This window comes from Neurospora tetrasperma, assembly GCF_000213175.1.
Source record: "Neurospora tetrasperma FGSC 2508 unplaced genomic scaffold NEUTE1scaffold_3, whole genome shotgun sequence".
NCBI lineage: Eukaryota > Fungi > Ascomycota > Sordariomycetes > Sordariales > Sordariaceae > Neurospora > Neurospora tetrasperma.
Window position 1 is genome coordinate 1,079,744 of NW_009799101.1, and position 25,125 is coordinate 1,104,868.

Below are 25,125 nucleotides of genomic sequence, written 5' to 3' on the forward strand. Positions count from 1 at the left end.
ACATACAACACCAGGGATTCGCTGGTCGTCACCGACCCAACTACTAGTCTGGCCCTCACTGGCTTATCTATGGGAGAGCGGACGGGATCCCGAGTTTTCCAGTGGGTATGGTCGTATGTGCCTATTTTGGGCTGCTCTCAGACTTATATGAGAGAGCTCTGGTTGTACTTCTCTTTAGATACTTTGACTGGGTCCGTGAGTAACACCGTCGGGGGATCCCAGTTGACAAGACACATCTGGTTGACAGCGGCTGTACGATGACGCGAATCCATCCATCCGTCAACGATGGACCATGGAGGGAGGCATCTTGCTTGGATGTTGGCGATTTTCGAGCAGAAGTCTCCAGGACAGATGGATGGATGGATGGTGCAAGTCTTGTCGCAATATCGAAGGTTCAACTGTTGCTGTTGTGACTGCTCGTCATGGTGTGTCGATAAGGGAAGCAGGCCATTCAAGTCGGGAAACGTCTGGAATGGGTCGATTTCGGGGAGTTTCGAGTTCCATTCGGCGCCATTCAGGGCAACATGGAACATTCCATTGCGGGATCGTCAGTCATCGGAAAGGTTGAATGTGAAGTTGAGTTGAAATGTGCGACGGTCCATGCGACGGAACCTTCTCCGTCGGCAGTTTCCATTCCTTCGTTACTTGGGGCGGAAGTGGGTAGCGGGGTTAGGTTAGCTAGTGTGGTCTTGGCCAGTTTTACCGCTGTGGCGCCCGCGTGTGTCCGACCCCCATGGACCCACCCGAGTACATACCTTTCCAGATGGGGTCAGCAGGTCCACTGCCTCAGGGCGATCCATTACAGGAAGGCGGGGAACGACGGGAAATGGATGTCGTCGCTATCAGGTCCACTCGGATAGTGACTCTGGCTCCCAGCAATCGTCGAGTGCCGGGCCAGGTATTGGACGGTCGGCCAGCGGTATGTATGCACCTACAAGGAGAAGGGAAGGGAAGCTCCAAGCTCTCCTGCGTGCATTCCATGGATGGATCACGGTCACGGTGCTACAAGTCCGAATGGTGATAGGGGGCAACGAATGAATCTTCCATTCAAAAAGAAGGCAATGGGTGCCCCTCCTCCTCATCATCATCATCATCTGTCATCACCACATCGCACATCCCCCTCCCTCGTACACTACACACATCCCATCACCCCGTCACCACGACTGCGCCTTGAAACCCAAACGACGATCCAGTGATCTCAGCTCTCCAACTGGTTCCGGGCGGGACTTGGTCCATTTGACCCCCGTTTCTCGCTGCATCTTGTTACTTTGTACTCCCCACTGTTTGCTATCTTCTTTGATCTCTCTTTTCCGCCCCCTTCGAGATCAAAATATCAAGCGCCATACTAGCTACCCATTCCGTGAACCTTCAACGCTTTCTCGACTCCCTTGTGTATGTAGATTGCTCTCTTTGCGATGCGCTCAAACAACGATGCCTTCGGGCGACCTCGCGGCTCCGACAATGACATCCCGTCTTTACGTCTACCGCCGGCGCCGCAAATGACGTTTTGCTTTGGCGATGAATCTTCAGTTGGTCCTCTGACGGGAAATCAGCCATCGTCGTTCGCTGGTCCGCACCGACACTTGCGCGACAACAAGAAGAAAACTCACGCTGTTGTCGAGGGCTCCGAAGCCCACCACGGACGGGCTCGGGGTCTCTCCCATAATCGGCACAATCCCCATCATAGCAGCACCCCAGAGCCAGAGAAGGAGACCGGCGCAAGCGGGAGCACGAGCACAAAAACGCAACCCAAACACCAGCACAAAAGCCACACTCCAAACCAGATACTTGACACCCTAGACCACGTTATCGAAGACGCTGTTTATCCCAGGCCATCCTCTGCCACCCCGTCCAACGATTTGTCTCAAGCACCCTTTAGCCCCTTTCTCTTTAGCACAGGTCCTGCGTCCGCTGTCAGTGACACATCGTCGCGGCGCAATTCCATCTGCTGCCTCTCCGACGATTTTGACATGGCCAGTATTCCGCCCAGCGTCCACCCTGACGAGATCAACACCGAACTCGAAAATCATTATCTCGATTCTAGCATGATGGACAGCGGTAGTGATCCCCAGCTCATCATGCCGAGCATCAAGATGCCCAGCCGGCGACCCTTTACCGACCAAGGAAAGAGCATGGGCCGGCTCAAGGTCCTGATTGCCGGCGACAGCGGCGTAGGCAAGACTTCGTTGATCAAGGCTATTGTTCAGTCTTGCGAACACATTGTGCATGTTGATCCAATCACTCCGTCACCCATGTCACCCCAACCTAGCTTGAAGAACTCGGTGACCCTAAAAGGAAAACAGACTAAAGGCGGTTCAAGGTCAAGCAGTAGGCGACAAAGCTCGAATGGCACAAGTCAAATCACCGAAGTCTATGCCAGCACAAAACCATACCCTCAGTGGTGGTCCGAGATCGATGACCTTAATGTGCTGAAACGGAGAAAGAGCATGGAGGATACCGTCTTGGATCGTAATATTTGCTTTGTCGATACTCCTGGCTATGGGAGTGGATCGTCTGTATGTTGTCTCTTATCTGTACCGGATTGGATTATGCTGACTTTTCCGGCCAGAGTATGGATACCATCACGCCTGTGGTGCAGTATATCGAGTCCCAGATGCAGCGCATGAACGTCAACGCTCTCAATGATGGAGATATGTTGAACATGCTGGGTGGAGAGGGTGGTGTCCAGATTGATGTTGTTTTCTACCTGGTTTCAAACAGTAAGAGATCCAGGTTGGAAACCAAAGGACCTAGAACTAACACCTCTGCTAGGACTTCGTCCTGTTGATATCGCCTACCTTAACCATCTCAGCCCTCTCACGAACATCATCTTCCTCTTGTCTCAAGCCGACCTGATGTCCCCCGAGCAAATATCAGCCAGCAAGGAACAAATCCAGGCTCAGCTCCGAGAAGCAAACATCCGCCCCTTTTCTTTCTCCATCACGCCCTCAAGAACGGCATCTTCATCAACACTCTCTCCCTCGCCTCCCGACCCCGCAGAACAGGGCGTATATGCCATCTCCAGCGCCGCCGGCACCGACTACGACATGATGGACGCAAGTCTTCTTATGAGCACAGACTATGTCGAGCCTCTGGTACCATCTGAACTTTCCCGGCTTGTCGAGCGCGTCTTCAGTCCCGACGGCGCCTCCTGGCTTCGCCACTCGGCAGCCCGTAAGTACGTCCAATGGCGCAAGAAATTAGTCTCCGAAAGATCAGCTGTTCCGTCTCCCACATCGCCTAGCAGTGTCTTTTCGCTATCTCCGTCATCCCATAACCCCCGCTCCGGCAGCGCCGCATCCTCCTTCCTCAACAGATACAACACCTCCGGTCCTATAGGCGCCACCTCGTCGTATGCTCTTGCCCGCATAACGGACCACACCCAGCGCGAGGAGAGACTGGCCCAAGTAAGACTGGCCAACTGGGCCACCGAGCTGCAGAAGAGCCTAGCACAAGAGCGGGCACAATACGAAGCTCTGGCACGTAACGAACGGGCAGTCTGGTTGACCGAGAAAATCGGCGAATGCGTCATTGACGGAACCCTGGTTCCTATCCCTTCTACAAGCAGTAGGGACAGGAGCGGCTCGAGCAGGAGCCTCAGCACAAGAAGAAGAAGAGGGGATACTCGACAGGGTACTACCGATTGGCAGCAGCAGCAGCAGGAAATGGGACTGTTCGGATTCGGTTTTCACAGTCACGGTCACGGTCATAGTTACGGTCATCGTCAGCACTACCAGCAACAAAGGTATCAAAAGCAGAGGCAGAGGGAGACAGATCCCCTGGGCCTGATGGAGATTGCGGATGAATTGATGTATAAAAGCCTCATTGCGCTGGAGGTTTTGGGAAGCTTGGGGGTCCTGGGCGGACTGGCTATTTGGGTTGGGAGGAATATGCAGTTGCAGCCGCTTGAGTGGTTTGTGGGAGAGTGGAATCGGATTTGGCGGTGAGTTACATACATACCTGAAAGACTCGGGGTGTAAATTAGGAATTGGGGAGAGGAATACATATGAGGGAAATGAGATCATGGAGGATAGTGGAGGATATATTAGTGGTGGTATATTTCCTTTCTGGCTGTTGGGTTTTGGAGTGTTCCTCGGGGAGTTAACACCACCGTTTTATCAAACACGATGTTGTTGGGAATACTCTTTTGGAAAAGCTTTGGTATACACATTATGAGTTATAATACGTTATAAGGAGGATTCACGATGGATGAATGGGATGGATAAATCATGTATATAACGGGCCCTTGGACGGTTGGTTGATCTGGGAATGAATATGTATGTTCAGGTATGGTGTCATATACAGATGGGCTCTGGGCATGGTCAAGGGGCATGTAAAACATAGTCCGGCGGAGTTAAAATCATATTAGTTCGATTCATACACAGCTTGATCCTCTGCTACTGGTAATAGTGATTGATTTACAAATGGGTAAACGCACAAGAGAGATGTGTCTTATCTACTTTAGTCATCCACTAACATCCTCATTGATCTACCTTTACATGCATCACCAACCTTTGATATGGCTTGAATATCTAATCACCTTGGTTGCCATAGTCTCGTCTCTATAAAACACGAATATCACCATCTCGACCACAAACTTTCCCATCCTGCTTACCAAACAATTTTCGAAATTCTACCAACAAACCCCCAATGATACCCTTCCGGTGAATATATCAAACCAAGCGAAGGAGCGACTTAAGCTCTTCTCTTTTCCGCGTCACTATAAATAACATAATACAGCGTTTCTAGGCTCGGTTTCAAAGAAAGTAAGCGAGGAAAGAGGAAGAATCTCTGTCGAAGCAGACTTTTCTTCTTCCAGGGCTAAAAGAATATGTAGTATATAAGCCCTACATTTGAGCCAGAATCCCAACAACCAACCAAAACTACGACAGCTGATTTTCCAACAGTTGTAAACATCTTCCGTAGTATAGTGGTCAGTATGTGAGCTTGTCAAGCTTTGAAACATCAATATCAGTTCGATTCGCTCGAGACCCGGGTTCAATTCCCGGCGGGAGAGACCGTAATTCTTTTTCTTCAAATCGTTTTGTAAGATGAAATCTGGTTTTGTTTTTGCACTGTTTTGGTGGAGTGGGGCCCTCGATCTCATTCAGGCTCTGTCTACTCTCTACATGATTGTATGTTGTTAAGTACTCGGGGAAAAAATGGGTGTAAGCATAGATTTTTATTGTTAATCGCAAAGTCGAGACTACATTCGTAGGACTACTCTATGGGCGATAGAAAATTCGGGTATCATGATGCGCAAAGGAACAGTGACAGGACCGGAAATACGACGAGATGGACCGTGAATTACGACCAGAACGACGGGCTGACGGGACAAGAGCAGAAGAAACTATGACGACTGAGCCTGCGCTACCGCAGCTTCAGCCTCCTCTCTCTTTCTCCATTCTTCATCCCGCTTCGCCTGAGCGGCTTTCAGCCTTGCCATGGTAGCCGCGAAGCCACCACCACCGGCTGCTGTTGGTTTCGCAGGCTCGCCCGTAGCAGGAGCAGCTGGTTCCTTCGTCGGCGCTGGTGCTGGCTGTGGTGGTGGTGGTTGGGCTGCCTTGTTTTCGTCAGCCTTTGACTCTTCTTCTCGTGTCGTGTTGGAGGTGGAGGGGGGTTTGTCTTGATTGTCCTTGTCCTTGTCCTTGTCCTTGCCCGAGCCCGCTTTCTTGTCTGCCTTTTTCCTTTCCTTCTCTGCTTTCCGCTGGCGCTTTTCTTCGAGCTTGCGTTCTAGCTCGGCAATCTTGGAGTCGTAATCATCTCCACCCCCGTTGACGTTGACGCCGTCAGCTGTTGGAGGTTGTTCGCTACCGGCACCGGTCCCACCCATCTTCACATCCTCCTCTTTCTTCTTTTGTCGTTCCTTCTCGGCAGCCTCAGCAGCCTCGGCAGCACGCTCCCTCTCTTCCGCCTCCCTCATCAACCTCCTCCTCTCCTCCAACTTGGCCCTCCCCTTCCTCGCCATGGCCTCCACCTCCGCCGCCACTGCTTGTTTTCCCTTTTCCTCATCCACCTTCTGCCGTTTCGCCGCCTCTTCGCGCTGATGCAGCTCTTCTACAAGTTTTCTCCGACGCGCCGACATGGCGTCCAGCGTCGCCTTCTTCTGCAGGATGGCGCGCATGCCGTTGTCGTAGGCGGCGCGCGCCTCGGCGTGGATAAGCACATCGCGCGCGCGCTCGAGCCGTTCGTAGAGCAATGGGTCGTAGGCGTCACCGGCTTTGTCAGGGTGCGCGGTCAGGGCTTTGCGACGGAAGGCGCGCCGGAGGTCGGCTTCGGTGGAGGTGGCGTCGATTGGAATGGACTCGGAGGTGAGGAGGGCGAAGAGGTCGTCACCGCGCGAGGCGGCGTCGGAGGCGTATTTTATTAGTTCGTCGTTGTTCATTATGTTTATGGTCTTGCGGTTGAGATTGGTGGTAGTGTGTGTTTTGCAGACGACGGTTTGGGGACCGGTCGGTCTGGGTTGGATGGATGGTGGATGACAGAAAAAGAGAAAGAAGAGAAAAGAAGTGGAAAGTTTGGGCAAGTGGACTGGATGGAGCCGGTGACGTTGGGTGGTATTCTTCGGCCGAAAAAATACCGTTGTGCGGTAGCAGGTCTGTAAAAGTAACGTAACAGGCTGTAATTACGCACCCTCGATTTTATCCCCATCAGCCCTACACGATTCTTATGGGTCATCCCTTGTCATTTTCGGCTTTTCTCCTCCTCGCAACATTTTCAAGATCCTCACCAACTTTAACTGTGCCATTGTCGGATAGTGCTCATGATTCATCATTCGTATTGACTCAACTAACTAACAAAACAAGGTATAGGTTTCAACAAAGCTCCAAACGCCCTCCGCTCAATCTGACGCGCCATACGCAAATTTCTTATCGCTACCCTTAGTAGGTGGCAGCCAGCCTCTGCACCAGGTACTTCCCACTGTTGATACCCTCATATTTCTTCTCCGACTCGGCCGCATACGTGCCCGGGATGGCCTCAATATAGCTCTTGTGATTGGGGTTGCAGAAGTACCTAAGGAGAGCTTTGGTCAGCCGCGACTCATTCAAAACCCAGGGGAAACAAGAGGCAACACTTACGCAATGCTGTATCTGGGCGGGTGGACATCTTCTTGCTTAGGGGGCTCGACCACACGGTGAACGGTGCTCTTAATGGTATCATTGCTCCACCTAGCCAACAGATCTCCAGCGTTGACAACCACAGTGTTCTCAATCGGTGTCGCATCGATGAACTGCCCATTGGGACTCTTCACCTGCAGGCCACCACGCGAATCCTGGAACAACAAGGTGATAGACCCATAGTCAGTGTGCTCACCAGCGCGCACCTGGCCGGGGTTGATCTTGAATACCTCGCTCTTCACGGCCGGGTAGTGTAGCAGGCGCAGGATGTTATCACCCACATCGACGAAGCTGTCAAAGTAGTTGGCGTCGATGCCCATACCAACGGCAATGGCGCGCATCACCTCGACGTGTAGCGCCTTGCACTGGTCAAAGAAGTTATTCATGGTGCTCTTGAACCCCACGAGGTCGTCTTGTTCCGCCGGCCACGGGTTCGGGTGGCCCGGCTCGTCTTCGCGGCCAATCTCATAGCTTTCCTTGATATCGGGGGCGGCTGATCGGATCTTCTCAATCTCGGCGGGGTCGGTCAACTGCGTCACCTTCTCGCGGCCGGGGGCTGAGTAGCCGCGGTTGGCCTCGGGCGTGGTCCAGCCAACCTCGAGCTTCTTCTCCTTGGGGAGCTTGAAGAACTTGGCCGAGGTGTTGAAGACATGTTCGCGGAAATCGGGCTGGATGGGGATGTTCTTGAGGTAGATGAACCCAGCTGTCTGGAAGCCGTGGAGGATCGCCTTGGCCGTCTCGAGCTTTAGGGTTTCGTCTCCCTCGAGGAACTTGGAGAAGTCGATGAGCTATTCGACGGGTTAGTTGGCCCCCATGGATAGGCAGGCACTGGGTGAGTAGCAATGGCTACGTCCCAAGGTGTAGCATACCGGGATGACGAGTCCGTCTTCGTTGACAGCAGCCTTTTCCATTTTGATTTTTATATTCAAGTCGTTTCCTCTCGTGTTGGAACTGAGCACGCAAAGAGTTCAAAAGTGAACAAGCTGTCACGGGCGGGGTATCACAGGCAATTAAGCAGAATAACAAGGCCAACGAGAGAGATAAGCACAACCACGGAGGTACAGACTGTATCGAATGTTCTTTATTGGATATTGACCCGATATATCACCTTTATCGGTGGCTGGCACGAGTGCTTGCGGGCAAGTGTATCGCACCTCGAGACTCGACCTCGAGTTGGGTTTAGTTCAAGCTGGGATCTGTCGCTGCATGCAACGATAGCATGACCGAAACGGGCAGGCAACGGCCACTCCGCGATCGCTCTCTGATTGCGTTTGCTTGATGTCAGTGGACAGCGTTGGAGAGTTAGTCGCAGTAATCTTTTCCTCGCCTTCCAGAAGGGGTGTTTCTGCTTACAAGTCGTTCTTATTAAATCCCCACTTCCCATGATAAGCTTGTCTTTGCCCCCTCTCGGCTCTGTTACACTGTCGCATTCTACGATAACGACGGAATGCGGGGGGAAAGGGAAGATCAAGGGCGGGGTATTCATGATATGCTACCACGACACAACCAACGTGTTTCTTTTTGTAGTGTAACGCCTGTTCGTCATTGTTTTAGTTTGGTTGCCAAGCAACTGTACAAAGGTATTGTTTTTTGTTTGTTGTCTTTTCTTGTCTTGCTGTCCTAGTACTTCACCAACCTCATTCTGCAACACCACATCCAAGTATCACCACCACTGAAGCTTGACCATCCCCAAGCTTCACGATCACTCCCCTCATTACTGAACTCCAAAACACGGAAACCCCTATTCTCTCCCCTCACCACCACCACCACAATCCATCACCATGGGTTTCGGCGACGGCAAAGTAGTGGACATCCACACCCACATGTACCCGCCCGAATACGTCAAGATCCTCGAATCCCGCACCTCCATCCCCCTCGTGCGCTCCTTCCCCGGCTCCCCCGACCCGCGCCTCATCCTGCTCGACACCGAGGTTCCCATCCTCGAAGAAGCCGAAGCGGCCAAAGCACGGGGCGAGACGCCCGCCAACATCCCCGGCCGGCCCTTGACCAAGCACTACTCCTCCCTCAACCAAAAGATGCACTTTATGGAAACCCACGAAATCGACATCTCCGTCGTCTCCCTCGCCAACCCCTGGCTTGACTTCTTATCCGCCTCCGAAGCGGGACCCATCGCCGAGTCCATCAACGCCGACTTCAGCCGCATGTGCGAAGAGAAATGCGGCCGGCTTTTCTTCTTTGCCGCTTTACCTCTGACCGCTCCCCGCGACGTCATCCTTGCCTCCATCGCCCACGTTTCCAACCTGCCTTATTGCCGGGGCGTCATCCTTGGTACCTCCGGTTTGGGAAAGGGGCTAGACGACCCCGATCTCTTGCCCGTCTTTCACGCCCTCGCGGACGCAAGACTCATGATCTTCTTGCATCCGCACTACGGTCTGCCTAACGAAGTCTGGGGGCCCCGCGCCAAGGAGAACTACGGCCACGTCTTGCCGCTTGCTCTTGGTTTTCCCATGGAAACCACCATTGCTGTCACGAGGATGTATTTGGCGGGGGTGTTTGATCAGGTGCCGAAGCTGAACATGTTGCTGGCCCATTCGGGCGGGACGTTGCCCTTCCTGGTGGGGAGGATAGAAAGCTGTATTTTGCATGATGGACATTTGCACTCTGCGGGGACGAAGCCGAAGAAGACGATTTGGGAGGTGTTGAGTAGTCAGATTTATCTTGACGCCGTGGTGTATAGCGATGTGGGGTTGAAGGCTGCCGTGCAAGCCAGCGGGCCGGAGGGACACGAGAGATTGATGTTTGGTACTGATCATCCGTTTTTCCCGCCGTTGGGAAGCGATGAAGAGGGCGAGTGGGAGAGTGTTACGTGGAATGGGGCGGCGGTGAGGAAGGCGTTTGGAGCGGAGGATGGGGAAGATAGTGAGGAAGGGAAGAAGGTTAGGGGAGTGATGGGCGCGAATGCGGTTAGGGTGTTGAACTTGAGGAGAGATGGGTGCCGATAGTTGCGGGGTGAAGAAAGGAGGGTTGTGAATAGATATTATGAGGTGTATATACACAACGGAGGGCTGGCCCTTGATATTAAAAATATGGAGGAAAATGGAATGCGATATAAAGCAATCTCTTTCGAAATGCAAACCTCCGTTCGGTGAATTATCCACCGAATGTCCTCGCATTTGTTTCAACCTGAAAACAAGCATCAGTGATGGCCATGGCTCATCCTTTTGATAAACCAAACTCACCCAAGACATAATGTATAGAAGCCGGGCCATAGTCCCCATATAAGCACAAGAAATAAACAATAGCTTGGCATCGATTTCATGTCTTTTAATCCTTTATTCAATATTTTATCTATCACCCTACCCCAACACACATCTTTGGTATCAAAACATCCACTACCCCCTTTCCCTTCATTACCTCCTCCACTTCGGCTCCCCCTCTCCTCCCTATCCTCCTCATCAAGACATCTTACATGGCCCTCAACTTCTCCTTCCCCCTCTTCCTCTTCCCGCCCACCTCCTTCTGCTCCTCGATCTCCAATAACGCCTCCCTCTTCTTCTCGCCCACCACCTTCAGCGCATCCCTGATCACTCTCGTCTCCAAGTTGACGCCCTCCTCCGTCCATGCCTCCATCTGCCGTCCAACTCTCTGCTCGATCGCCAGCACCAGATCGACATCCCTCTGCCCCACAAACGTCACCGCATCACCCTTGCGGCCCGCACGCGCCGTACGACCAACACGATGAATGTAATCGTCCGGATCGCGGGGAATGTCGTAGTTGATCACGATCTTGACCTCGGGGATATCGAGACCTCTGGCCGCCACATCCGTAGCAACCAGAATGCGCGCAGCCGAGGCGCGGAACCGACCGAGGTTGTCGATTCTCTGGCTCTGGGGGAGCTTGGAGTGCAGAGAGGTAACGCGGTGGTCGAGCAAGCGCAACAAATGGTGCAAAAAGTCCGCTGTGCTGGTGCGGTTGCAGAAGATGATGACGCTCTTGTCCACGTTTTGCGGGGTCAGCAGGAACATGTGCAGGTAGTGCTCGCGGTGGGTGACCGGCACCTGGAGGTGCATCTGGCGCAGGGTGGCGGGGATGGCGAGCCGCTGGGTGTCGACTTCGCACACAAAGACGGGGGCGCGGCCGGGAATGGGCGGGCGCTCGGAAAGGGCCTTGACTTCGGGCGTCATGGTGGCGGTGAAGAGAAGCGTTTGGCGCTCGGAAGGAGGAGGGAGAACGGAGAAGCATTCTTCGACGTCGGGGAGCATGGATCCGTGGCCACTGTTGGCGAGCAAACGGTCGGCTTCGTCGAGCACAATGAACTTGACGCGGCGCAGGCCGCAGATGGTGTCCTCGCCTGAGGTGCGGATGTGGTCGGCGAGACGGCCGGGAGTGGCGATGACGAGGTGAGGACGCTTGGCAAGGTCAATGGCTTGTTTGCGCATGTCGGCGCCGCCGGTGATCAGGACGGCTTTGAGGACGTGGGGCTGGGAGAGTGCGATGACTTGCTCCATGATTTGGAGGGCGAGTTCGCTGTGGAAGTGGTTAGCCTTCACCTATTGTTTGTTTGTGGGGGCTAAGGGGTACTCGGAGTGGACTTACCGGGTGGGCGTGAGGATGACACCAAAGATGGCGGATGGGTTGGCAGCCCATTGCTGGAGAATGGGAACGGCAAATGCTACCGTCTTACCCGAACCTGTCCTACTGCCACCGATACAGTCCCTGCCCTTGAGAATCTCGGGTATACAACCCTTTTGAATGCCGGTTGGCCGCTTGATGGCCATGTTGGCGAGAGACTGGACCAGCCATGGGCGGACATTGAGTGCGTCGAAGGTGGTGTTGGCGTCGATAGGAACAGAGACTGTGCTGGCAGGCTCTGGTACTGGTAGGGCTGGTGTTGCCTCTTCGGTCTTTTCTGTTTTGGGAGCCTCAGGTTGCTTTTTCTTGATGCGGGATGGGACGTTGTTGAAGACAGGCTTGACGGGGGCGACAGGCGTGTCATCCTCTTCTTCGTCTTCAAGTTGAGCAACGATGTCGTCGATGGTGGGTGAGGTACGGCGTCGTTTTCTGGGGGCGTCGCTGTCTAGCGAATCGGAGTCTGAGTCTGAACCTGATTCGGCGCTCTGGTTCTCCTCGTCCTCATTTTCATCTGAGACGCCCTCCTCTTCGTCTGAGACGCCCTCCTCTAAATCGTGTTCATCCTCGTCCTCATCCTCGTCCTCTTCATCTGAGCCAGCCGACTCATCATCCTCCACATCTAGTTCAGACCCAAAGTCGGACTCATCCTCAGAGTGATCAAATTGTTCATCAATCTCAGTAACGGCGGGCGCCTTGTTGATCTTGGATTTGAGGTTGGCATTGGCATTGGCCTTTTTGGCCTTTGCGGCTGTGGCAGACGGCATTGTTGGTTTGCTACTTTTTGCGGGGATTGGATTCAAAAGGTCTAGACAAACATTTATCTTTGATGCAAAATGTCGTCAACTGCGAATTCGTTCCCGGACCGTGATGGGCGCGTCTAGCAGCTTCGATGTGTGTTTCTGTAGTGTTGATTATCAGTCGATAAACTGATAACGACTTTGCGATCGCTACAAAATTCAAAATTTTTGGTTCAGCAAGGTTCTCGGGAATGACCGAAAAGGGAAAGCGTGCTTGCAATGTCACATTGAACGTCATTACGTAAGCATGGCATCTGAACTTTATGGGGTGCCTCGGTGCTTCAGAAACCCCAACAGCCCAGAGCCTCACCAAGCCGTCCTCCATCTCCTATGTACATATCTCTCGCGAAACGATACCATGAGGGTAATAATCACTGTGTATCGTGATAAAGTGTCCATTTTCTTAGAGTTTCATCCTCACCTATATACCCATTGTCCTTCCATTCACGAACTTCCAATACAGATCGCCAAGACCTGACGTCCGCACACGGACCGCAAGCAAGCAAGCCTGGGCCTGCCCCTGGGGTAGCATCACAGCAAGACCCACCAATGTACCTTGAAACGCAAGCCGAAGCGCCGGCGAACCGCCAACGTCGCATAACAAGCGTCAGCCACCAAACCCATCGGCGCTTAAGTTTTGGACTGGGTTGTTTGTTTCCACATTCCATCTCATGGAATACGAAGAAACCGTTGGTTTGATCTCCATAGTGCGACTTCTGGGCGCTTGGAAGAATGCAAAAAATAGGAGAGCTTCTTCTTGTTTCGGAATGAGCCAAGAAGCATGAGCAGTCTAGGATCAAGGTCCATGTCGGAAAGCACTGCAATGTCGAGCTTCTGGTGGTGTGTCGTGCTGACTGCACCGTTTCCGAACAAAGTCTACGCAAGGGGTACACATATCGATGACAGAAGGGAAAGCAGCTTGTTCGGTCGGCTGAAAGACAGGACGGACCTCAAGGATGCAGCTCGTTCGTTGTCTTGATGCTCGGACAGATGAGATCATGTCCTCCAACGGCCCCCTTCTTGTGTCATGATTAAGTGCCCCAGAAGGACAGTCGTTGACGATGATCCCAAGACTACGGATCCTCATGGCCGCCGCTAAACGGGCCAAGTCTGGAGTGGAACCCGCGGTAGGGCACACGCGAGCTTGCCCCCGGCGATGCATGGGCTATCGGCCCTTACCCAACTCGGGCATTTCGATAAACATGATGGGCCATGCTAACGTTGTGGTACTTTACTGGCACAGTGGCCTACCGATTTGGCCCCCGAATGCCCCCATCGAACAAGCAGGCAAATAGGCCAGAACAAGGTATCAGCATGAACTGTCGAGCAATGAAAGGAGGTAAAAGTGTTTTGTTTGCATGGCATGATCATGCCTCGTATGGCTTGATGATATACCTCATATTCATCTCGATTCGCATATGCTGAGGTCCTTCATTGTCATCTATAACTTCTCACCTGCTTCAAGTGTAAACGATTGTGTTGACCAAAGCAAGCAAGCGTTTCATCCACCTGGTTGGCTCCCCAAGATGGTGAAGTTAATCTCAAGGCCTGAGCTGACTATGTATGCTGTAGACTCTCCAGGCTGTCTCTTCTGAAACGCCGCTCACTCACAGTGAACTGCGAGGCACAGTGTCTCTCAACGACGTAGGCAATCCTTTCTGTGCCTCTTTGGCCAAGCACTCTGAGAGAACAAAGTTTGCGCCCCGTGCCCACATACCGCAGAACCCGTTGACGATGCCGATGTCCCCCCCTGGTGGTGTACTGTGGTAAGAACAACAAGGCGAGACTGGTGGAATCGCGGGAGGGTTGAAGCGAAAGGACAGGCTTGACTGGCCAGTGGGAGTGTCGATCGGACGCCCTGTGGCAGCTTTCCAGCGTGCCAATCAGATGTTTCTAAAGACCGTTGTAAGTCGAGTTTCGTTTACCAGGCGAGCTGGGGTACTACCATAGACGTAGTGTACGGATGTCATCAGATGCGCACCAACCCCGGGACGGTCTCGCCCTGGCTTGCCTGGTCAATGGCATGGGTGCTGTGTCTTCAATTCTTACGATAGAGAAAGTGCCATTGTTTGGTTCCTATGTGGTAATGTGGTTAGGTAGTATGTTTTCGTATTCATCATCGAATTGTCTTGACGAAATGGTACTCAAGGTGCTGCAGCAGCGGAGCCCGACGAAACAACTGAAGCGCTGCTGGAGGAAATAGTAGTCTTCTAACGTCCCTTCTTTTAGTCCTGTCTAACCATCAATCGTCTTCGGTTCCAAGTTCAACAAACCTCGAGGACTAGAAGCTCCAAGCGCCGCTCTATCGCTGAATTGCAACCCCCGGCTCTATTCTCGCCCTGTTCAACAGTCCCATGTTCCTGTGAGGAGAACAAGACCCCGCCGTTCAGGGCCGCAGCGGGCATTCCCCTGTGCATAAGAGCGAAGGACCCCTGATCCGATCACACTGCCAAGTGTGGGGGCACACAGCCGACATCCACTCCACCGCCGAGACAGACACTGCCCGCCTTGACAGGTCCGCTCCCAGGCAGTGCCGCTCTTCAAATCAAAAACTCGCACAAGCATCCCCGTGTGTCAACAGAAACAACGGCAAGTCGACAGATCCCAACATCATAACCTCCGTCCTCTCCACTGCCAGACGACTCCGCCGGAGATTGCAACACTGCCAGTGGCTCACGCTCGGCGCCTGGCCCATTTCCCAGAGTCCGGCCCGGTCCCGTCTTTCCCTTCCCTGCCGAGGTTGGAGTCCTACGAGAGTCCTTCATAGTTGTGTCGCCTGGCTTCCACTTGCATATCTAGCCGTGCATCCCGCACTCACACGCACAGCTTGACCCTACATACTCAGTACCTACATAGTACACGTTCGTTTTAAGGCCCGACTTCTTTATACACCGGCAATCCCGCATTTCTCTTAACCGACGCTTGATCTATCATCCATCTTCAGCCGTTTTTTTTTTTAAAAAAAAAAAAAAAAAACACACGTCCCATCTGCACCACATCACTTCGACTCGTCGCCATCTCGTTGTTTGTCAGTTGACGTCCCTTGACGTACGAGTCTGCACCTACCGGGTTTCGTCGCCTACCATACAGTGCGCCCCTCCCCTTGCCGACAAATTACATTACTGCTTTTCGTCCGAACGACTCGTCTCGTCTCTTCATCCCAAGTCGCCCCGTTCGCCTATTGCACCTCAGACAGCTTGTCTTGCTCGACGACCTCGTTTTCTCGCCAGTCAGATATTACCACTAGCGAAGAAAGCAAAGTCATCGTCGCACAACTACAAGACCATCTGCGGCCAAAGACCAACAACGGCACTACTACACGTCTCGTGACCGGCTCAATTTCGCCTCGCAGGTCTCGGCCCATTTCAAGCACTGAGGCTTGTCAGGCTTCCAGAGTCTGAACCCTTTGTCTCCAAGATTCGAAACGTCCGTCACCGAGTGACGGCAAAGGCATCTGCCCTCAACAGACTACCATGGCCGATCACCAAGGTCAAAGCAGCAACGATGCTGCCCCCAAGGCAAGTAGAAAAACTACCCAATTCGCCCTCTTCAATCAGGACTCCCCAATTGCCTCTCCAGCATCACCTCTCTGCTCTCTTCTGCCCTCCATTCTTTCAAGGTGCCTGGTGACTGCCTCTCACACCTTATAACACTCGTTTCGCGTCCACACTCGTTTGCTGGCAACACCAATTCATCGCTAACACACTTCACACCATGCAGGCCAACCCAGGTCTCCAGGCACCCCAACTCCAACAGGGACCATCCCCCGTTCCCACAATGGCACCAGCCCCCGCACCCCTCCTCCGGCCAGCCATCCCCGGCGCTCGCCCCGGTGGTCGGGGCCCCCCACGTCTTGGCCTTGCGATCCCCCCGTCTCTAAGTGTTAAGCCCGTCGGTAATCCCGGCGCTCCTCCGGCGCGTGCGGCGCCACCACAACTCAAACTCGCTACCCCCATGGGTAGCACCACAATACCACATGAGCAGCCTGCCGGACGACCAGGCGCCCAAGGCTATAGCGCTAGCGGTGCCAGCGATAGCAGTGCGGCGCATAGCAGGAGTGGCAGCTTTGGTCCCGAGAGCAACCCTACCAGCGCCGACACCCGGTATAGTAATGTTTCGTTTATCGGCGCCCAAAGGCCACACGGCACACCAGACCCTGTCTCTGCAGTGGGTTCTCTTTACTCCAATGCCAGCGAGGGAGGTGTGGGTATGGAACGAGAAAACAGTCTGCATGGATTGGAAGCATTCGACAAGCTTACACTGGAAAAAGCGAGGACACTAGATGTCGAAGAGCTTGATGACGATGGATGGAGGATCGCCATGATGGAGAAGAGAGTCGAGGAGTTGGGACCCCTAGGCGAGGGTGCGGGAGGTGCGGTAACCAAAGCCAGGTTGAAGGGCGGCAAGACCGTATTTGCGCTCAAGGTATGGCACTCCAGCCTGAGATCTGATCCCATGATTTTGCTCGAATCCTTGCTGACGACTCTCTGATTAGATCATCACAGCAAACCCCGACAAGGACGTTGCCAAGCAAATTGTCCGTGAACTAGGGTTCAACAAGCAGTGCGCCTCCGAGCACATCTGTCGGTACTTTGGCGCCGTTGTTGACACCCAATCCGCGACCATCTCCATTGCCATGGAGTATTGCGAAGGTGGTTCTCTTGACAGTGTCTATAAAGAAGTCAAGAAGCTTGGCGGGCGTACAGGGGAAAGGGTATTGGGCAAGATTGCCGAGGGCGTTCTACACGGATTGACATATCTGCACAGCAAGAAGATCATCCACCGTGACATTAAGCCTAGCAACATCCTTCTTTGTCGCAACGGCGAGGTCAAGCTTTGCGATTTCGGTGTCTCGGGCGATTATGGCACGAACGGCGCGGCCAACACATTCATCGGTACCAGTTATTACATGGCGCCTGAGCGAATCACAGGCCAGTCATATACCATCACCTCGGACGTTTGGTCTTTGGGTGTTACCCTGCTCGAGGTTGCACAGCACCGATTCCCCTTCCCCGCCGATGGTACCGACTCACAACCCCGTGCCGGTCTTATTGACCTGTTGACGTACATCGTCCGCCAGCCTGTGCCGAAGCTGAAGGATGAGCCTGATGCGAACATTTTCTGGACTGACAAGTTCAAGTACTTCATTGACTGCTGGTATGTGCACCCACTCCTTATTCTTTTTCTTTTGTCCAGCAAGCTAACCAGGATAATTGTGTAGCTTGGAGAAGGATCCCAACCGCAGAGCGAGCCCTTGGCGTATGCTCGACCACCCCTGGATGTTGGAAATACGGTCAAGGCGTGTGAACGTGGCTCGTTTCCTGGCCACGGTATGGGGCTGGGAGGATGGGAAGGAAGAGGCATAGTGTGTCTGCGGTGGGAATAATCGATCGAAATTGGCGAGTTCAGTTCATGGGCCACGAAATTTCTGCAAATGCCGGAAGCACAAGAGTCGTGTACCGGAAGACAATGGGGTCGTTTCTTCGGTTAAGGATGTCGAACCTGGTGTCTTTGATTTTGAAGAGGATGAGAACTTTGGCAAAAGCGAGTCGACCCGTGTTTGACAGCTTTTGGATATATAAATATGAATGAACCTCATGATAAGGACTGGATAGGGATTCGTATATGCACCGTGTATGCTTGGGTTTCGCGAGGCTCGCACATCTTAATGGTACCTGTGGCTAGCGAACAACAAACGGGACCGATTTGAGCAAGAGAGCTCTTTTAAAGGCGAAGTGACATGCAGTCGTACTCATGACATCCATCCATGCCCACCTCAAAATCGGGTTCCAAAAGACGTGTGGGCACACCAAATACCCCAAGTTTGCACCCTCCCAGCCCCCCTTTAACCCTTTCATCTCATCTCTGCCTACAGCCACTAAGGGGTATATAGCCCACCTTACCAGCGGCCTCTTCCGTGGTCCGCTGGTACATCCGGGAGTAATGAGGGAGAGCTCTTCGTGAGCTGTTACCAAGTAAACTGGAAGTTGCCGGTTCGAGTCCGGTGCGGAACACCTTTTTTTTGTCTTTTCTTCTCTTCTTTCCTCTCCTCGTTATTATGGTTTGGGTGAGATTTTCTCGAAATATGGTATGTTGATTGCAGTTGTGTGAAATGGGAATGACATCTTTTGGTACAGTTTGGCCAGCCCCTTAATATCAACCCTAACCCTTGGTTGACATGGAATTGGAACTGAATGATGGAAGGTGGGAACGATCACGGTCGACTCCATGGCTGGTAAGTATAACTTGAACGTTATGAAATCTGTACGAAATCGGGCTGCAGGTGACATCCGGTTTGTGATTCAAACGAGGTGCCCCAATCGCGATTGGTGAGTGTTGGATGAACATAGATTTGGCGCTCTTTGTATGCATATAGCATATAAGTCAAGGCAGTTTCGAGGATTACATAGAGGAATAATGACCGTGCAGGTAGAATCTAGAACGGGTCTGACGGCACTGGTGCCGATGCCAGTATCTTTTTGTTGGTGATACGGTACCCTTGTTGGTAGGCGATTTCTGTGAATTGCGACAAGTTTTTGCGGTCGTCATAGTCGGCAAACCTATGATGTACGCCCTGAGTCTTATCCGTTCCACTGCCAACATAAACGAGGGGCGTAGCGTCTGCTTTTTGGACGATTAAGAGGTATAGGGAGAAAGTACCTAGGTTCGTCCTGACGGGAATACTACTCAGGGTTAACTTAAGAAGGGACCATGAAAGGAACGGAGCGGACGGTTATAATGGAATTACATATATGTGCACTATGAGTACTTCCGTAGCTCAATACCAGGAAAGAAGGACTGCAGGAATATACCTGCCCAGGTGCCCGTTTTATTGCATTGTAGTAGCAGGCACTGTGCATATCACGGGCGGTCTGAGCAGCGTAAGTGGTCCGACCCTGCCACCACAGGGCATTTTTCACAAGCTCTTACATAAGGGTCCTTCTCTCCCCATTCAACTTTTGGTATTCTTTCTCTCTTTTCTTGACACATACCTATATCATCTCGACAGCGAAGAAAGTCCACCAGACATAAAGGATTCTTCATTCATATTCCAAGGTACCTGCTTGGCTTCTAGCTGACCACTTTCTCATCACTTGCTTGGTTATTTCAACGCTTCTTCATCAGCAACAAACACCAAGCTACCTAAGTACCAACTACTATTCCATCCTCTGACCACCATCCACTTTTCATCTCATTTTTTCCCTCCCATTCTTTTCTTTCATCCTTCCACACGACGTCCGAGTGCGCTGTCCTCACAACACTCCTGGCAGCCTTGGCCCACAAAGTCCTCCTCGCGTTGATCTGGTTGGTGGTGTTCTCCATCAACGTGTTCTTCGTGTTCTCGTGGGGCAGGAAGAATTTCTGGCTGTTGTAAGTCTACTTCATGTTCCAATTCATTTTTGTTTCTTCCTTTCTCTTCTTATCTCCTCCCCAGCTTACCTTGTCCTCTCGGTCCTCTGGGTTTTTCGCTGACCAGAAACAGGCGCTTGCCACGCAACCACCTCCCAAACCACCCTCCAGAGCGGCAGCAGCAGCATGAATGACAATTTCTCCGGTTGCCAGATTCCATCAAGACAGCCATTTAGCACTGTGGCGTTTCGAAAAGAAGTCTTCAAAAAATTTTTCTAGACCAAATCAGTACACAATGGCCCGCTGCAAACAGCAAGCCCAAAACGGGCATCAACATTCGCTGTCTCCGTTGGTAAGTACTCCTAGCATTTCCTGTCTGGGCACCTATCCATATCACCGCGAAGATTAGCTTAACGTAATGTTCGTGAACAGACCAGAACGGACACAGATTCCAGTCCGCCCCATGCCGTCCCACTCAAGCCCCAGAAAGGGCACAAGCGTCGTCCGCGGCGCCTACAACAACCACCACGACGGGAACGTCGTCCACTTTGGCTGCATCGGCTGTAGCAACATATTCCGCCATCATCGCCGCCGCACAGCTAAACGAGCGAGGCTGCGAGGCCCTTTTGGAGTACGTGAACACCAATCATCCGCTGGGACCCCTCCGCCTGGATTGAAGGGCTAGAACAACTTGCGTCGTTCCACCGGCTGTGAAAGACAACAACTGTCCAATGTGACACCTCAAATGTCCAACTTCACAGTTGGGTCCCAGCCGTCATTAGTTGGTGTTTACTTGGGATTCTCTGGTTCTGGCACCGATCAGAAGCCATCTGGATCCATTGCAACAGAAAAATTGACAATCTCGCCGAAGTCCCTCCCCCATTACCCGACGCACCCGGATCACGATGTGGCCTCAATTTTTGTTGTCGCAGTATGGCCTCTGGAGATAATCTGTAACATTGTTTGGCAACACATCCTCACATCCATAAAAGAAAACAACATATCAAGCGAATGATAGCAGCCTGTGGAGCGCCGCAAAGGGAGGAACGGCGGATACCGTGACGTGGGACAATGAAACCGACACTGAAGAAAACGAAACGGACAACAACTGTATTGTTTGAGACGGTGACTGATACGACGACGACAAATTAGATGGGATGAAGAGGAAGATGGGATAGATGAGGGAACTCTTTTCTTCTTCATCCGATGAACATACTCATTCGATGGTGGCGGGGCAATCAACATGGAGCAGGCCACGGCAAGCTGTGGAATAACTGGGTTTTTCAACATACAGTATCCATACCAAGAGAACAAAAAAAAGGCAGAAAAGGGGGGATTTATTCTTCATTACTCGGACAGAATTCTGACCTTTTTCACTAAGTCGGGGGAGTATATGACTGTGCAGCTGTATGACGGCTAAACGGACTTGTATCAAGAAACATGAGCGAGTTCCTAGATAACTTTTCCCTCCATGCAATCCAGAGTCGTGCAGTCAAGACGGTTTTGCCGGGAGTGCAGTTTCACCTGGGCAGCGACGCATCGAACACCGGCACCGGAGCGGTACTAGTGCTTTATGACAGAAAAACCGACTGATCAAATAGGTCCGGCAGGGTTCGCAGAGAAACTGCCACGTGATACGTTAACCGACAAGTTAGGTTTGCCCATGATTTGTCCATGGCCTCATACAAATCTACCCTATGATGGGCTTTGTACACATGCGGCTTTCCTCGAGGGTGTCAATCTCGGTAACAACAACCCAGACTCAGCTGGGATGACGGAGGATACATCCCCCTCTCGAGAAGTAGTCAATCAGGTCTTCGTGATCCGGCACGCCGGGGATTAAAATCGCATCGCAGTTGCATTGCAGAATGCCGGTAGTTCTCTGACTAATGTATTTTGATCAAGTTTAAGGTAGTTGCGCCTACAAGGCCGTGCTCACACCCAGTCACATACAAATACAAGCCTTTGTGAGTCCAAGTAAACTCATCCTCTTTTTTTCTTTCCATCACAACACTGCATGGATTTCCAAAGACTACCCACAATACCATCCAAAGTCACCTATCCCTCAAAACACAAACATCCCTACATCTTGAACCAACAACCACGCAAGAAGCAGGAATGACACAGAGACGAGAGTGTTCGCGGCCGTCATCGGTAGAGGTGAGTACTCCCAGGAATTTCCCCATGCCTCCTGTCCCTGCCACAAAAACACCGGCTATATCCCAGTCTTACTGATATCCATGAACAGACGGCCAAGAGCACTTCTACTTCTACGTCCATTTCAGCCATGGCACCGCGAATTCCCCAAAGGGAAACTGCGGCGGCGCCCTCAGCGACCACAACTACAAGGAGTACGACAATGAGCACGACAACGAGCACAACGACAACAACATTGGCTACGTCCTCCTCGATCAGTGCATTTCTAGACCAAGGGTGCGACGCCCTTTCGTGGTTAGCTGAGGAACCTCTTCCCAAGTTGGAGGTTACCTAAACGAGCGGCGGATGAGTACTGTGAGAGGGGTGTGCAGGCTAGGTATGTAGTCCTACGTAAGTTTCTCTTCATATTCGGCCAAGGCGTTGACTGATATTGCTAGCATCGATGCAGTCAGATCATTTGATCAGCACTATCCTCGAGAGGGGAGATGCTTAACAACATTGCCCGCTTGAAATATAGTTGCCCCATATACAGACTCTTTAGCTGCCTCTTCCAATCTCGCTGCTTACAGCTTCACTGGCACTGGACAACGAGTTGTTATAGGCTACACTAGCTTCGACATTGGATCTACTACATACATCCTGCATTCATTGAATTCAATAGGGCAAGTGGAGCGATTGACTTGATTACAATGGGGCGCACCACCTAAACAAATAATCCCTGTAGACACGAGACACATATATGTAATTCTAGTGCTGGAGATGGACAGTCAATTCGAGGGGAAAATATACAAAATATTGCTCCCAAAGCCAAGCTGCTTGTATAACATATCTATCCTCGCCAACCAGGGCGATCTCAAGACGGGGGTTAATTTTGGGTTGGATCTGGCGGGCTTTTTCAAACACAACACCACCTATCTTTAGGCATCTGAGAGTCGGGACAGAGGGTACATATACCTAGCCAGTCAATCATCAATTCACTGCTGGACAACAATATTAACACAACATCTGCTCTTTGGTAAAATCTTCAGGTTCATTGACATTATGAATCTGTATGACAGATCCGTCACCTGTGAAAGGAGTGGCTATCGCCTTATTTGAAATGTGAAAAAAAAAAAAAAAAAAAAAAAAAAAAAAAAAAAAAAAAAAAAGGGAAAGGGGGGTGGAGACTTATTACAGACTTAACGGGTAGCAGTAGCCTTATTCCAAGCGAGGATTCCATTTTTCCCATTCTTTTACCCCCTTGGTGAAAGGGGAATTGGCGGAAGGCGCAGCGAGAGATCCATCCCTCCCAGCCCCACAAAAGGTACAAAGGACACTCCGATATTTGAACGCAGCATCAGACTTTCATATGCAAAAAAATGCATATGCAGAAAAGACCAAACGTAACATTTCTCAAATTATGGTTTTTGGGTCAAGTTGTAATGCGCATGTGCTGTGCGCGGTAGGCCAAAACACAAGAGTTATCTGTACATCTATAGAAGTACCCAACTCACCAAGCGGGTGTTCGATTTGGTGGACAGGTCCCTTATTGCGGCAAGCCATGTCGAGTATTGAACATCTGTCAATGATCGTACAGCTAATCAATCTGCAAGTCAAAATTTCCATCTTGACGGCTGTACTTACAATATGCAAGAACAAGCCATAACGAGCCGTGGACGGCGGGATGGGTCCCGGAGTTCTTGCCAACAATTTACACTTTCCTCGTGCCACTATCCGCAATGAACAACTTTTTCAGTAGAACTCCGCCATGTAAGCATTGCGGCAATGACGAGCTAACGTGGAAGAGAAGTAGCCCATCTGAGGGTAGTTGTTCTTTCCATTCCTAAAGGACAGCTGAGATAGAGTCATCCCACTATGATAACTCTTTCCTCCGCTTTGCGTGAAAGCTTCGGGGATATCTTCCCATGTCTTCGGCCTTTCTCATTCTCTCTACCCAATTTTTCTCCTCCGCTAAACAATTTCCAGTCTCGAACTCAGCACGACAATATCTGACTCGAAGTACACACGCCCTCTCTACGCCTACCATGAACGGCTTCCTGGGTACCTATCTGGGTGAATGGAAGCTGGAAGTCATGGACACCACACAAGATGCCATTCGCTACCATTGCAATAGTCACGGAGGTGTCACTGATGGTTGGCGTCCGGAAGAGCGGTTGTGGATTGGTGACCACGGAGACGTCTGGAAGGAAAAGGCTGTGTATCCTCCCTTTCTATCCAAGGTGCGCGCAGTCAAGAAGATCAACAAGGAACAGACGAACTTCAGTCAGTCATCACAGCGAGAGCTCCATGCCCTCACAACGTTCTCTGGGGATACAGTGGCAGAGGTAAGTAAAAGCCCTACATTCCCACCTTCATTGTGGCACATTTATTTTAACCATGTCTAATTTAGTACCGAAACTGCTTCGTCCAGTTCCTTGGCTGGTTTGAAGATGCGCACTACCTGTACATCGCTATGGAATTCATGCCGAACGGTGATCTTCAGCGCTACATTGATGAGGAAACATTCCTTACTGAGCCCGAGGCAGCCATAGTTACCCGACAAGTTGCCACAGCTTTGCAGTATATGCACATCAACGACTTCGCCCACAGAGATCTTAAGCCTTCAGTATGTTTTTATTGGCACTACCATGGTTCATAATATATGGTTCGTTTGGAATATGAACTAATGTATACAAACTCAAAGAACATCCTCATCTCTTCAAAGGGACCCTCATGGCACGTCAAGCTAGCGGACTACGGAATATCCAGAAGGGCAACTGGCGCACCGGTGTCCACCGAGTACATCCGCACCAGCGGATACATCGCTCCTGAGTTAGTCGATACTTCAGAGAATTATACTGCTGCGGTGGACATGTGGGCATTGGGAGCCATAGTCTTTTGTATGTTGACGGGCGCTCCGCCATTCCACAAGCTCGACGACATGCTTGAATACTGTGCAAAGATGAGACAGTTTCCCACTCGCTCATTGCGTACATCGACGGGAGTAGCGTGTATCGACCTAATCCTGGGAGCTATGGAGCCGGTGCCGGCAGAGAGGCTGTCTATCTCAGAGGTCTTGGAACATGACTGGCTTGCTGTCAAGACTCCGATTGCTAGCGAAACCCATTAG

At 51.7% G+C, this 25,125-nt stretch overlaps 8 protein-coding genes across 8 annotated transcripts; 5 read left to right on the plus strand and 3 right to left on the minus strand.

The window, feature by feature from the left end:
* Positions 1 to 1,415: 1,415 nt before the first annotated feature.
* On the plus strand, positions 1,416 to 3,947 carry NEUTE1DRAFT_146068 (uncharacterized protein; the record flags this gene model as incomplete). Its single annotated transcript, XM_009852276.1, has 3 exons — positions 1,416 to 2,516; positions 2,570 to 2,720; positions 2,773 to 3,947. The coding sequence occupies 3 exons, from the start codon at positions 1,416 to 1,418 to the stop codon at positions 3,945 to 3,947; spliced, it is 2,427 nt and encodes an 808-aa protein (XP_009850578.1).
* Positions 3,948 to 5,350: 1,403 nt separating this feature from the next.
* On the minus strand, positions 5,351 to 6,385 carry NEUTE1DRAFT_100378 (uncharacterized protein; the record flags this gene model as incomplete). The annotated part of the gene is made up of 1 exon (XM_009852277.1): positions 5,351 to 6,385. The coding sequence occupies one exon, from the start codon at positions 6,383 to 6,385 to the stop codon at positions 5,351 to 5,353; it is 1,035 nt and encodes a 344-aa protein (XP_009850579.1).
* A 372-nt stretch (positions 6,386 to 6,757) lies between these two features.
* NEUTE1DRAFT_121883 (thymine dioxygenase) lies at positions 6,758 to 8,072 on the minus strand (the record flags this gene model as incomplete). The annotated part of the gene is made up of 3 exons (XM_009852278.1): positions 6,758 to 7,014; positions 7,080 to 7,906; positions 7,988 to 8,072. 3 exons carry the CDS (start codon positions 8,027 to 8,029, stop codon positions 6,882 to 6,884), a joined length of 1,002 nt encoding a protein of 333 aa, XP_009850580.1.
* A 642-nt stretch (positions 8,073 to 8,714) lies between these two features.
* Positions 8,715 to 10,249, plus strand: NEUTE1DRAFT_62374 (uracil-5-carboxylate decarboxylase; the record flags this gene model as incomplete). Its single annotated transcript, XM_009852279.1, has 1 exon — positions 8,715 to 10,249. One exon carries the CDS (start codon positions 8,900 to 8,902, stop codon positions 10,079 to 10,081), a length of 1,182 nt encoding a protein of 393 aa, XP_009850581.1.
* A 149-nt stretch (positions 10,250 to 10,398) lies between these two features.
* Positions 10,399 to 12,476, minus strand: NEUTE1DRAFT_129408 (uncharacterized protein; the record flags this gene model as incomplete). The annotated part of the gene is made up of 2 exons (XM_009852280.1): positions 10,399 to 11,607; positions 11,677 to 12,476. 2 exons carry the CDS (start codon positions 12,474 to 12,476, stop codon positions 10,545 to 10,547), a joined length of 1,863 nt encoding a protein of 620 aa, XP_009850582.1.
* A 3,810-nt stretch (positions 12,477 to 16,286) lies between these two features.
* Positions 16,287 to 18,221, plus strand: NEUTE1DRAFT_62379 (MAP kinase; the record flags this gene model as incomplete). Its single annotated transcript, XM_009852281.1, has 3 exons — positions 16,287 to 16,934; positions 17,005 to 17,666; positions 17,731 to 18,221. 3 exons carry the CDS (start codon positions 16,287 to 16,289, stop codon positions 17,873 to 17,875), a joined length of 1,455 nt encoding a protein of 484 aa, XP_009850583.1.
* A 1,933-nt stretch (positions 18,222 to 20,154) lies between these two features.
* NEUTE1DRAFT_146073 (uncharacterized protein) lies at positions 20,155 to 22,374 on the plus strand (the record flags this gene model as incomplete). Its single annotated transcript, XM_009852282.1, has 4 exons — positions 20,155 to 20,211; positions 20,315 to 20,490; positions 21,970 to 22,019; positions 22,108 to 22,374. The coding sequence occupies 4 exons, from the start codon at positions 20,155 to 20,157 to the stop codon at positions 22,317 to 22,319; spliced, it is 495 nt and encodes a 164-aa protein (XP_009850584.1).
* A 1,714-nt stretch (positions 22,375 to 24,088) lies between these two features.
* Positions 24,089 to 25,125, plus strand: NEUTE1DRAFT_41386 (uncharacterized protein; the record flags this gene model as incomplete). The annotated part of the gene is made up of 3 exons (XM_009851953.1): positions 24,089 to 24,340; positions 24,499 to 24,621; positions 24,700 to 25,125. 3 exons carry the CDS (start codon positions 24,089 to 24,091, stop codon positions 25,123 to 25,125), a joined length of 801 nt encoding a protein of 266 aa, XP_009850255.1.